The sequence below is a fragment of the Papio anubis genome, chromosome 12 (genome assembly GCF_008728515.1).
Source record: "Papio anubis isolate 15944 chromosome 12, Panubis1.0, whole genome shotgun sequence".
In the NCBI taxonomy this organism is placed as follows: domain Eukaryota; kingdom Metazoa; phylum Chordata; class Mammalia; order Primates; family Cercopithecidae; genus Papio; species Papio anubis.
The window spans coordinates 40,998,262-41,012,715 of NC_044987.1; the positions used below are offsets into that span (position 1 = coordinate 40,998,262).

The 14,454-nt window shown below is 32.6% G+C and overlaps 1 protein-coding gene across 6 annotated transcripts in view; it reads right to left on the minus strand.

The window, feature by feature from the left end:
- The window catches only part of DEUP1 (deuterosome assembly protein 1), a 98,791-nt gene that overhangs the window by 13,532 nt on the left and 70,805 nt on the right, over positions 1 to 14,454 (minus strand). For all 6 annotated transcript variants that reach the window (XM_017948854.2, XM_017948855.2, XM_003910546.5 and 3 more), the window contains one exon: positions 3,495 to 3,691. In XM_017948854.2, coding sequence (XP_017804343.1) covers positions 3,495 to 3,691 — 197 coding nt within the window. The remainder of the gene's footprint in view (positions 1 to 3,494; positions 3,692 to 14,454) is intronic.

Here is a 14,454-nt window from a genome sequence, read left to right on the forward strand (position 1 = left end):
AACTCTTAATTTATTAGCTAGACTTGAAGCTGTTTTAATGATTAATGTTTGACTGCTAAAATCTGTCTAGTACATGATACAACTTTTAAAACCATAAATTCATTTTTAAACATGTATCTTATATAGAGATAAAACTCCATTTATTACCAAATTGATTTGTCATTAAAATTAGTTACATATTAATAGCTCTGGATACCACTACTCCAAATTAGCTTGTAAATTATCCTGAAACTTCAAAACTCTAACTTTTAAAAACAATATTTAAAACATCCACACCAAATTCAATCACTTCTCACTCATTTTTTTAAGAAAGTGCTAAGTACCTGTCTTATTGGAAAGCAAATGCTTTAGAAGATCCTAAAACGCTTCACATTTTAAGTGAGTGAACATTAAAAATGTATCACTTTGAACAGGAGTGAAAAACAACAAAACCGAGTTGCTTCAGAGTGAATAAAATATTATTTTAAGAATGTATTATACAAATCTTCCTCAGTTAAAAACAAGAATTGCCTTAAAATTAGACTATGGATCTTAACATTTTGTGGAACATTTTCTTCATGTACTTTTATCTAAAAGCTTTTTCCTTCCTCAAATACTTCAATAAGACCTTACTGCATTAGCCATTGATATGTAAAGATAATTTGTATGTTTTTGTTAATTTATGCCTAACAAATATACATATATAGGTTTTTACTATTTCACTTCACTGAGCTGTGCTGTGAGGGAAAGCAAGAGGATTTCATTTTTCAGTTGGTAACATTAACAGAGAGATATCTGCTTTGCAGTTCTTCACTGGTGAATTCACAATGTCCTTGTATCTTAACAACTCTTCCCCATAGTAGGTTTTACATGGTAATAATTTATTCAGAACATTTGAAATGCTGTTTCTTTTAAAAAACAGGTCACTGGAGAACACTGAAATCAGACAAGGCATTAAAACAAATTTAATGAAACTTTCAACAAATGAAACTGGCAGGACACAAGGCTTTGCAGCAGGAATAGCAGCCTAAACTGCTTATTAAGATAATCTCCTGCTGAGCATTTTACCTCTTATGTTGCTTTTTGTGTCCCCTACTGTCTTGTTTTTGTTAGACACTTTTAACACATTCTGTACTGCCTGACAAAGAGAAAAAAGGGGGCAACCCAAACAATAAAAATACCTTCTAAAAGTAATAAAAGGCAGAGTAACTGTCTTTTTGTTTAAATAACAACACCTGGTATCTCCATCTAAAGCTTTCAGTTATTTCCAACTAGCATGAGTAGGAAATAGTGTTCTGTACCCAAAGGGTGCTCAATACAGATCAGTGACTAACATACCCAAGTGACCCTTTATAGTGTCTTTATGGGCTTGCTTTTCTCTCGCAATGAGGCAACTATATACAGTACATGGGAGTCATAATTTGACCAATGGAGAATGAATCCATAAGTACTCTGTAAAGTTTATTTATTCCATATTAGAACATATATTCTTACACCAAAATCAAGATTACACTCCTTTGGACAGATCTTCACATGGACACATTCACCAGAGAACTGGTCCATGGTCACATTCACCAGAGAACTGGTCCATGGCCATGCCCAGTGACCTCTTTCATCCTTCCTACACTGCTTTTATCCTGCTGCTGCTGCCACTACCAACACCCCACCACAGCACCCCACCATGATGCTTTCCAGGGGTGGCAGTCAGTCCTCCTTCATTTGCTTCTTTACCTGAAAAGGGGTTATTCATTTGGTGCTTTTGAATGGTTACTGTTTCCTGTATAGGGCTACAATATATCCTTCTAATATATACGTGGCTGAGGTGCTGAAAGTAGGGGGGAACTGTACTATACCCACAAGAATGTTGAACATCTGTTTTATGTTGAACATATATTTTTTTAATATATCTCATGGACTTATGGATTTATCTACCTGCAGAGCTGAGTATGCTTACTTAAACAGATGAGTCTGGCACCACCTCTCCCCAACAGAAGTATCTTTGAGGCTATGTCAGATTCAGCCATTTGTCTACTTGCCAAAATATACTTTTTAGGTACCATAAGCTGTGGGAGAAGTATTAATATTATTATAAATACTAACAATTTTGTTAGTAATAATGGTTAACATTTATGGAACTATAAGTTGTATGCAGTTTTTCTCCTATAATCTTCACGAAAATCCTACAATTATTAATCTTGTCAGATAGAAAATCGAGGGTGATAAAGGTTAAGAAAATTTTCCAGAGCTGTAAATATTAATTCTGTTGTATAACAACAAAATATAAGGTTTTTCACGCTAAATATTATGAGCTTATGAGCAAATGTTGCAATGAAGTTGGGTCTGGACCTACTAATCCACCATTTCTTGGCACTATGAAATTAAATAATAAATTGACATCAAATATGTCTGGGGAGTGCTGCATACCATATCCCTTGTTGGACACTCACAGTGTAAGTTAACATATTAATGGCTCTGAGAAATATTGTATAAAAGAAACTTGCTTATTTCATTCAGCATTTTCCAAGTTTGGGAAAGCAGTAAAAGGCTTTCAGAGACAGTTATGACTCCATAAATCTTTTATTAAAATTGAATAAATTAGCCTATTTTTATGGTTGATATATTTGAATTTTTAATAAGGCCTTTTACAGAGTATGGGAATAATGTGGACAGCAGATAATGATTTTCCATACACTTCTCTTCATTTGGAGAAAACCTATACATTCATAGATTCCTTCCCTACAAAATCGCCAATAATTTGTTGCCACTGCTAGAATGTCAATAGAAAGTGTATCTGTTGGCCAGGTGCGGTGGCTCACGCCTGTAATCCCAGCACTTTGGGAGGCTGAGGTGGGTGAATCACTTGAGGTCAGGAGTTCAAGACCAGCCTGGCCAACATGGTGAAACCTTTGTCTCTACTAAAAATACGAAAATTATCTGGGTGTGGTGGCAGGGGCCTGTAGTCCCAGTTACTTGGGAGGCTGAGGCATAAGAATTACTTGAACCCGGGAGGCAGAGGTTGTAGCAAGCCAAGATCACACCACTGCCCTCCAGCCTGGGTGACAGAGCGAGACTCCGTCTCAAAACAAACAAACAAACCCCAAAAGCCAAAAACAACAAAAACAGAAAGTGTATCTATTATTGAAGGTAGATGAGAAAGGACATGTTCCTATATTTTCTATTTTGTTTGAACAATATACCTAACATATTAAAATCTAGTTTTCTCTGTTCCCATGACATCAAAAGTAAAATGACTTATCTGTATGTTTTGTATACCACCTCAGCTTCCAAAAATGATCTGAGATGACTAACAAACTAAAGTCCACTGTAATACTCCACGCATTTCAAATCGACACAATTTCTTATAAAGCAATGTATCTAGTCTACTGCATTATCATTATAAAATAAATTTTAAACCACAGAAGAGAAAGTATATAAAGTTATAATTTGAATTCTTTAAAATAAATTTTAATTACATGTTTTTAAACTTATGCCCTTATATAACGGAGCCAGCATACCTCTCTTCATTTTTTTCCACTTTTATTTGGCTTTGATAGGCATATCTTCCTGTTTCTTCATAGGTGTTTTGATTAGTCCGTGTTGATTTTCCATTGACGCGAAGTTTCGCAAGATCATTTCGGAGCCTTTCATTCTCATATTCCAGTTTATTAATAGATGTATGCCTTGAATGTTCCCTGTTAGTGAAGTCCATACTCTAGAGAATAAAATAAACTATCATTGAATAAACTGTCCCTTATAAGTAATGCATATTTTCTGTGTGTTTGGAGACTTGTGCTGGAAAGGCCCTTTCATCTGAGCCGAGTGATGTGACTCTACTCTTGCTCACTTTCTAAATGCTCCTTTCCACCTCCTCATCTCCTCACAAGAAGCAGATACCCAGGGGTAGCTGCCGCGGAACACATTTGCAATGGTGTATGTATTGCATCATCCCCACTGCATCATCCCCAAAACAGAAAAGGTTTACTCTATGCATTATTACTCTCTGTATCTATTTAGGTTGGTGCAAAAGTAATTGTGGTTTTTGCCATTACGTTCAATGGCAAAACCACAATTACTTTTGCACCAGCCTAATAGAACAAATTAGCTAGATTTCAAGTTCTTTTGTGTTCATAGACTCTACCTTCTAGTGTTGATTAATAATGGAACTAGAAATAACATGCATTAAATTTTAAATTTTTTTCTGATTAAAATGAGGCATGCATTAATATACGGGCACATAAAATCATGTCATTATAGAAAATACAAGGTATTAAGAAGAAAATAAATATTCCATACTACCAACATTCAGTGATAACTGCTATTAACATTTATATCTTTCTAGTCTTTTTTCTACCAATGGAAAATACAATGTCAACATAAACTATCAATATAATTATAACGTATGGCTACTTAGAAAAATATTATCAATATACAGTCATGTGTTGTTTAATGATGGGGATACATTCTGACAAATGCAACATTAGCTGATTTCATCATGTGATCATACAGTGTGCCTACACAAACCTAGACGGTATAGCCCACTACAAACCTAGGCTGTAAGGTAAAGCCTATTGTTTCTAGGTTACAAACCTGTATAAGTATTTGTGTATCTGAACATACCTAAACGTAGAAATATTATAATCTTTTGGGACCACTGTCCTAATATGCAGTCCATTGTTGACTAAAACATTGCTATGGAGTACAAGACTGTATAAATATCAATATGAAATATAATATAGTCAGTATAAAATATATGCATACTTACAACATTGTAACTATAGTTACAAAACTGTAATGTATAAAATGCAGTAAAGTTTTAGAAACTGTATTTTCCCTTTAACATTGTATATTCTTAAAAAATAAGATTTTTAATGACTGCATCGGTAGAGGTACAAATAAATTCATTTAGCCATTCTTCTATTGTTGAATTTAGTTTTTCTTTTTTTCTTTTCAAAATAATTAACACTGTGTTGATTCCCTTATACACAAATCTTGGTCTATATTTCTCTAGCTGTAGTCCAAGGAGTGGGACCACTGGGTTAAATTGTGTGAATGTTGTTGAAGACCTTGATTAAAAAGTGTCTATCCCCCTCCCCTATAAATCTCATAAATTTCCATCTCATAAATTCCCACCACTAATGTATTAAGGAGCCTGTCTTACTACACTCCCAACCATTCAATATTACCATTTGGTTAAATCTGCCAACTTGATAGATAAAAATAGTAACTTTTATTTAGCTATTAGTGAAGTAGAATATATACGCTTCCTGGCAAATTTTACTCTATCTTTTGTCAATTGTCTATTTGTGTCCTTAGCTTCTTTTTTCATTAGGGTGTCTGTGTTATTTGTGTCCGTAGCTTATTTTTGCATTAGGGTGTCTGTGTTTTTCTTACTAATTTGAAGGAATTTTTTTTTTTTTTTTAACATTAGGTGTACTAATCCTAAGTTACTGTTTCTTAAGTTAGTTGAAAATATGTTTTCCATGTGATTTTAAGTTTTAATTTTAGTGCATGATATATTTTATATAGAAAGTTTTTTAAATTTTTATTTAATGAAATCTGTCAGTCTTTTTCCCTTGTGACTTCTTCTTTGCTTTTATATTTTTTCTTTTCATTCTAAAAGCTATAAATATTCACTTGTATTTTCTTCTATTTGTTTTATAATTTCATTATTTTACATTTAATTATTTAGTTATTTGGGATTAATTTTGTACAAAATGAGAAAAGACTAAAAATTAATAATTATTGTAATTATTCTAATCACACATTGATTAAAACATCTATTCTCCACTGTTGGATGATTCAGCAAGTTATATACTAAATATAGATTGGGGTCTGATTCCGGATCATTCTATCTTACTGCTTTTACAGTCGAGATTGTGCCAGTTCTACACAATTCTGAGCAATGTATCTTCCTTACAAAGTTTCACTATCTGGTAGGAGACACCCAATTTTAGTGTGTTCTCAGAATAGGATATGAAGTATGTCTAAATTACAAAATGAGAGGTTTAGAGTAAGAATAAAGATTGCTGACGCCATTTCAATTAAACATAAGAAGTTTCCTAGGGAGTATCTAAACTTTTCACAAAATTTTTAAAAATAGGATATATTCTCACAATAAAAACTCATGAAAAATGCTCTAAATTATTTTACACAGTTCTTTCTAGTCCTCAGATTCAAATATGCATGGGTTGTGTAGCTGCTGTTTAAACAATAGTTCTATGTTTTCAAAAGCGTAACATTTTAGCATACAAAAATAACTTGAGTAAAACATCTTTTTTGAAGCTCCAAATATCTATGGTTCAAAGTCTATAAGACGATAAATAATTACAGCTTAGAACTAAGTTCCTAAGCTTAAAGCTCTGAGTGCCTTTCATAAAGGCATCCCATAAAATCATCCTAAGTTTTCTAAAATTTTTGACTAATTGCACGTTGAGAATTATTTACATCCTATCATATTAGTATCAAGAGTAATACATAAGTGCAGAAATACATACATATTAGGTATTAAAAATGTTTATGTATTTCTTTTTTTGCTTCAAAGGCCAAATCTGCTTACTACATTTTCCACTTACTACCTATTATAGAAGTTTAGTAAATATGTAGCAAAGTCTCATTTTTTAATGGAAGAAAATGCTTCAGGAGGGCAGACTTTTCCACAAATCAATACAGGAAAAGTTATATGCTTCTAAAGCTACTGACTCAGGTGCTCTTTGAAAAAGGAAGGCCATTGAAGGTATTTCTCTGCTTATTAAGCTCTGCCTTTAGGATTTCTCAACATTTATTCTTTTTGAGAGATACAAATGTAGAGAAAAGAGCAATCTGTAGTCTCTTGCTTTAGAAGAGGAAAGAATGCTTATTCTAAAATTAGAGTAGATCTGTGATAAAAACAAAGGAGGCGGGGTCTTATAAATTTTTTCTCTCCATAAGGAAAAAAAAATCATATGGACAGAACTGATTGAAAAGCGTTGAGAATAAGACTCATAATTTGACTCTTAATAAGATATGTACCAAAGTATAGAATTCTTGATGGTCCGCTGATCAGTTAAAATTTTGTTTAAGCATTTCCTATAAAATTAGATTTAATCTGTGATTATTTTTGATCCAATGTTGGTTTAAAGTAATTAAGAATAATAATAACGATTTTTAAAACCCTGAGATTTCCTAAATGTACCACAATTAAATAAGTGTTGTGAGCATGAACTGAAAGAATTACACAGGTAATGTATTTGCATGTTTTACATTTAAGAGTACATTTTCCCTCACAAAACCCTCTTTCGGAGCCATTTAATTTAATTTAATGTTTTTCTTAAATGCATTTCTAATGATTTCAGGAATATATCCACCCCCCCCCCTTGTGTTTCTGATGGATTCTTTTTATCCATCTGTTACTCAACTTTTGTTTCTTTCAAAATTTTAGAGTTTGATAATTTGAATCAATTTCTTTATTATTGAAATGGCAAAACCTCCTGATGCTCATTTACTTCAACAGATTAGGATGAGGCTGGCTGAATTACTGAAGTGCCTAAATAATACTTTGCATGTATAGTTTTTTTTTTTTTTCACTTTTGTATATTTAACAGCAACAATTAGGCTAACAAAGCATTTTGACAAAGACTGGCTTTAATGATGTTTTGTAGTTAGCATGTTAATTTCAGTACATGAATGGATGTTTTAATCATTGTAAGGGTACTAATTTTTTACGTTACTATTTTATTTAGAAAACTTTACAGATAGTGAACAGCAAATTAGTCTTTTTTTTTTTTTTTTTTTTTGAGATGGAGTCTAGCTCTGTCTCCCAGGCTGGAGTGCAGTGGCCGGATCTCCATTCACTGCAAGCTCTGCCTCCCGGGTTCACGCCGTTCTCCTGCCTCAGCCTCCCGAGTAGCTGGGACTACTGGCGCCCGCCACCACGCCCGACTAATTTTTTGTATTTTTTAGCAGAGACGGGGTTTCACCGTGTTAGCCAGGATGGTCTTGATCTCCTGACCTTGTGATCCGCCCGCCTCGGCCTCTCAAAGTGCTGGGATTACAGGCTTGAGCCACCACTTCCGGCCGCAAATTAGTCTTCTTAAAAATTACCACAGATTCTAGTTCTAATTAAATATGATTTTATTATAACTTTCTTAAATAAAAGGAAACTTAATAATACAATTATAGGACTAAATAAATAAGGCATTAAAAAACCTACCACAATAAGCTTGATTATTTGTTAGCTACCCAAGAGTAGAATAAGAGAAAACCCTTCACTTTTCTCCACTATTCTACATTCCTCACTGAGACCCAGGAAACCTTAGATACCAGGTAGTTAGTCCCATCAGTACATTCCCCAAATGGGAGCTGCATTCCTAGATCTGGGCGACTGCCTGTGGTAAACTTTCATTCCCTAAGTGGAAATGAGCAGGGAGCTTCATAGATTGTCAAGCAGAAAGATTCTCAAAGCTATATTTGGTTAGAAATAACCAACCTGAAGATCAGTAATTTCCTTGTAGAAAGGAAAAAGTTATTATTTTAATATTTCCCAAATAGCACATATTTTAGAAGACAAAAATAATGATGTAAATATCCTGAGGCAAAATTTCAGCACCAATTATTTAATTCTATATTTATGCATTCCAATTATTTCAGAAAGAATTAACTGATTATGGATTTTTTCCTAATTATGAAATTTTAATATATAATAGATATGATAAAGTTTTCTTCATTTCAAGAAATTTTCTTCATTAAGAAAGTATAACCAAATAAAACAGCAGGAAGAGAAAATTAATTTATAAAACTAAAAACAATAAAATTAAGAAAAATGTATGAAAATAATAAATCCAAAAGTCAGTATTTTTAAATACTAAAAAAATAAATCACTTGAGAGTCAGAGTTAAAACAAAAAATAGAGAGCATGCTAAACTATACAAGCTTAGGAATAAGAAGGGAATTATAAACAGAATATAGAAGAGATAAAAAAATTGTAGGACATTACTACCTTTTGTAATAATAAAACAAGTTGAAATTGATTTCCTAGAAAAATACAAATTACCAAAATAACCTAAGAAGTATTACTGAGAAGTAGTAGTGAAACTTGGATATACCAAGTGCTCGAAAAGAGAGTGGAAAAATAATTGAAGATTTACCAGGTCCAGTTTCACAGCTAAATTCTTTCTAACCTTTAAAGAACTGGTACTTGCAATATTACTTAAACTATTCTAAACAACTCATAAAGTTCTCAGCTTATATTATAAATACAATATAACCTTAAAACAAGTAGAAAAAGAACCATATACAAATCTCATTTATACACACAGATTTTAAATTCTTCTTTTATTGATCCACAATAGATGTATTTTCAGAGTACATAGGATAAATTAGTACATTTAAATAATTTGTAGAGATCAAATCAGCGTACTTGAGGTATCATCACCTTAAATATTTGTCTTTTCTTTATGCTAGAAACAAAATTATTCTCTTTTGGCTATTTCAAAATGTATAATAGGTCATACATATATGTACACATATATATTACCTAGTGCTGAACAATAGGTAACATTTCCAAACAGTATACTTGTACCCATTAACCAACTTGTCTTCATTCTCCCTTCCTCCTATCCTTCCTAGCTTCTGGTAACCACCAATTTACTTGCTGTCTTCATGAGATCCACGTTTTCAGCTCCCACATATGAGTAAGAACATGGAATATTTGTCTTTCTGTGCTTGGCTTATTTCACTTAACATAATGACCTCCAGCAGTTTCATCCACGTTGCTACAAATGACAGGATTTCATTCTTTTTTTTTTTCTGGCTGAATAATATTCCACTGTGTATATATACCACATTTCTTTATCCATTCGTCCACTGATAAGCACTTAGGTTGATTCTACATTTTGGCTATTGAAAATAATGCTGTAATAAACATAGGAGTGCAGGTATCTTTTTGATATATTGATTCCTTTCTTTTGGATATATACCCAGTAGTGGAATTACTGGACCATATCATAGTTCTAGTTTTAGTTTTTTGAGAAAACTTTATACTGTTATCCATAGGTGCTATACTAATTTACATTCCCACCAACAGTGTATGAGGGTTGCCCTTCGTCGAGATCCTTGCCAGCATCCACTATTATCTGTCTTTTTAAATAAAAGTCATTTTAACTGGGATATGATGATATCTGATTGTGGTTTTGATTTGCATTTCTCTGATGATTAGTGATACTGAACTTTTTTTTCATATATCTGTTGGCCATTTGTATGTATTCTTTTGAGAAATGTCTATTCAGATCTTTTGAACATTATTAAATCAAATTATTATTATTATTTTTTAACTATTGAGTTGTTTGAGCTCCTCATATTTTTTGGCTATTAATTCCTTGTCATATGGATAGTTTGCAAATATTTTCTTGCATTCTGTGGGTCATCTTTTCACTTTGTTGATTCTTTTCTTTGCTGTGCAGAAGCTTTTCAGCTTGATATTATCCCACTTACCTATTTTTCCTTTGATTGCCTGTATTTTTAGATCTTACACAAAAAAATCTTTGCTCAAACTAAAGTCATGGAGTATTTTCCTAATGTTTTCTTTTATTAGTTTCATAGTTTCAGGTCTTAGATTTAAGTCTTTAATCAATTTTTATTTGATTTTTGTTTGGTGAGAGATAGGAGTCTAGTTTTATTCTTCTACATGTAATTACCAGTTTTTCTAGCACTATTTATTGAAGAGGCTACCCTTTCCCTATTGTATATTCTTGAAAATACATTATTTCAATATATCGAATTTTAGTCATTCTAGTGGGTGTGAAGTGGTATCTCACTGTGGTTATCGAAGATTCGTTGGCTCTAAATGCATGGGTTTACATCTATTACAGAACTCTATTCTGTTCCATTTGTCTATGTGTCTGTTTTTATGCCAGTACCATGTTGATTTGGTTACTATAGCTTTGTAGTATATTTTGAACTCAGGTAGTATACTGTCTCCATCTTTGTTCTTTCTACTTAGGGTTTCTTTGGCTATTCAGGGTCTTCTGTTTTTGCATGTAAATTTTAGGATAGTTTTTTTTCTGTTTCTTTGAAGAATGTCATTGGCATTTTGAAGGGATCACACTGAATCTGTACATTGCTGTGGGTAGTATTATCATTTTAATAATATTAAATCTTCCAATACACGGGAATGGAATATCTTTCCATTTTTTTGTCCTCTTCAATTTCTTTCATCAGAAATATATAGTTTTCCTTGTATATATCTTTCACTTCTTTTGATTCTTAGGTATTTCATATTCTTTGTAATTACTGTAAGTGAGATTGCTTTCTTGATTTCTTTTTCAGATTATTCACTATTGACGTATAAAAATGTTACTTATTTTGGTATGTTTTTATATCCTGAAACTTTACTGAATTTGTTTATCAATTCTAACAGTTTTTTTGGTGGAGTCTTTAGGGTTTTCTAAGCATAAGATCATATCATCTGTGAACAGAGTTCATTTGACTTCTTCCTTTCCAATTTGGATGCCCTTTTGTGTCTTTCTCTTGCCTAATTGCTCTGGTCAAGACTTGAGTATTATGCTGAATAAAAGTGGTGAAAGTGGGCATCCTTATCTTGTTCCAGATCTTAGAGGAAAGGCTTTCAATTCTTCCCCATTTAGTGTGATGTTAGCTGTACACTTGTCATATATAGCCTTTATTTACATATTTGTTTTTGGTATTCTGTGGAGGGAATTAAGCCAGTTTACTTTTATGCCACCGTTTTGAAACTGGAGGTCTGCAGATCTTCATTTCTAAATAAAATATTATCACATAGAATCCGATAGTATATCAAAATTGCTAAGATATGGCTATTATAAGTTTAGTTGTGCTACTCCCAAAAAGACATGTTGAAATCCTAACCCTCGGTACCTCAGAATGTGACCTTATTTGAAAACAGGGTCTTTACAGAGAAAAAATGAGGTTACTAGGGTGGGCCCCAATCCAATAGGACTAGCATCCTATAAAATGGGAAAATTTGGGCACAGAAACAGACACAAAAGGAGAGAGGATGATGGGAAGAAGCACAGGAAGAAGATGCCCATGTGAAGACAGAGGTACAGGAAGAATGCCATATGAAGACAGAGGATTGGGCTCATGTATCTACAAGTCAAGGAATGCCAACGATCGTTGGCAAACTACCAGAATTCAGGAAGAGGTAATGAAGCATTCTCTTCTACAGGTTTCAGAGGGAGCAAAGTCCTGCTGACACCTTGAATTTGGACTTCAAGCCTCTAGAACTGTGAGACAATAAATTTCTGTTGTTTCAAGCCAGCCAGCTTTTGGTACTTTGTTACAATAGCCCTATCAAACTAAGACAATGACTAAAAAGGTTTATTCCAAAAATTCAAAGGTGGATCAATATTGGGGAATCTGTTAACCATAGTCTATTACACATCAATAAATTAAAAAACAAAACCCATATAATGTCATATTTCCTAAAAAGGCATTTGATAAAACCAGCAGCAATTCTTAATAACAACTCTAAGTAAAATAGAAAAAGATATAACTAAGACCATAAATTAAGAACAAATATATGAAACAGCAAAACTCTAAAACCACATCACTTAAAATCAAAAACTAGAAAAATTTCCATCAAGCACTATAATTATTTAACATTTTCTTGGAGGTTTTAGCAAATGGTATATGATCAAAAAGAAAAAACCTACTATTGGCAGTGGAAAAGAGATACGACTATTTTTGTTGATATGATTTTGTATCTCAGAAAACCCTAAGAAACTTCTAGTAAAAAGTCTACTTAAATTAATAAGATAATTCGTATTTTTCTATATTAACAATAAGTTACAAGATATTGAAAAAGGAAAATATTTTATTCATAACAGTGCTAAAAATTGCAAAACACTTGGGAATAAATTTTGTTATTTATTTTATTTTTTTATTTTAACAGCAAACTCATCTTTAAAAAACACCTAGAAATACATTTTAAAAGAAAAGGACATAACCTATACAAAGAAAATGGTAAGATCTTATTGAAAAACATAAAATATGAAGAAATGGAAAGCCATTCTCGGATGGAAAAATTTACTATAATGAAAATGCCAAATCAAAGTTAACCTATAAACTTAATTCAATTCCAAATAGGATCCAACAGGAAATTACCAGGATAAACTAAATAAATTGAGCTTAATGGTTACATAAAAATTTAAATTTGGTTTCCATTTTATATCCCATGCAAAATAAATGGATTAAAGACTTGGATGACAGATATAATAATCTTTGAAAAAAAACTGACGCTATATATATCTAGAAGGGAGAACTGTTAGTCAAAGAAGGAAACTAAGAAGCTATAAACAAAGAGATCAAGTAGAAGTTTAAAGCATTTTGCATGGCCAAAAAAAGTCATAAAGTTACAAACAACAGATTTGGAAAAGCATTGTTAAAAATTGACATGAGGGTGGGCGCAGTGGCTCGCACCTGTAATCCCAGCACTTCGGGAGGCCAAGGCTGGCAGATCACTTGAGGTCAGGAGTTTGAGACCAACCTGGCCACCCCGTCTCTACTGAAAATATATAAAAGTGAGCTGGGCATGGTGGTATGTGCCTGTAATCCCAGCTACTTGGGAGGCTGAGGCAGGAGAATTGCTTGAACCCAGGAGGTGGAGGCTGCAGTGAGCCAAGATTGCACCACTGCACTCCAGCCTGGGTGACAGAGTGAGACTCCAACTCAAAAAATAAAAAATAAAAATAAAAAATTGACACAAAAAAGACAAATAAGCCAACAGAAAAATGGGCAAAGGATATTTCTAATTCATATTGGTACACATTGTCAATAAATATACAAAAATATGTTCACCTGGTAAGTCAGGGAAATGCAAATTAAAGACCTATTGAGAAATTACTTTATAACCATCAGAATGACAAAAATTAAAAAGACCAATAACACCTATTGCCTACAAGAATGAAATTTTAAAAGGTACTCTCATACAGAGATGGTAGACATATGATTTAACAATAGCTATTAAAATTAAAACAAACATATCCTTTGAATTAGCAATTTTACTCCTAGGAAGGCTATTCCAAGGTGTATGTATAAGGATTTTTCTTACAGTATTGTTCATCAGGCAAAACTCTGGAAACAGAGTTGAATAAATTATCCCTGAAATAACTATAAAAATCATTTAATAAATTTTGATACACACCATGGAATATTATCAAGCTATTATAAAAATAAAATAGACTTAAATTAGTTAACTTGGAAAGATTCCAAGGGATACTGTTGAGTGAACAAAAACAAGACAGAGAAGTATGTGTTATGATTCAACTTTAAAAAGATGATAAAATCCCCAAATAGGTACTATATGACTATATGTGTATATATATGAAAAAGTTTAAAATAATACATACCAAGTAGTTAACATGTATCATCTAGAGGATGGGGTATAATGTGGGTAGATGTTTGGAGGAAAGAGGGAGGAGTAAAGCAAGCAGCAACAACAAAATGACTACACTAAAATTGCAC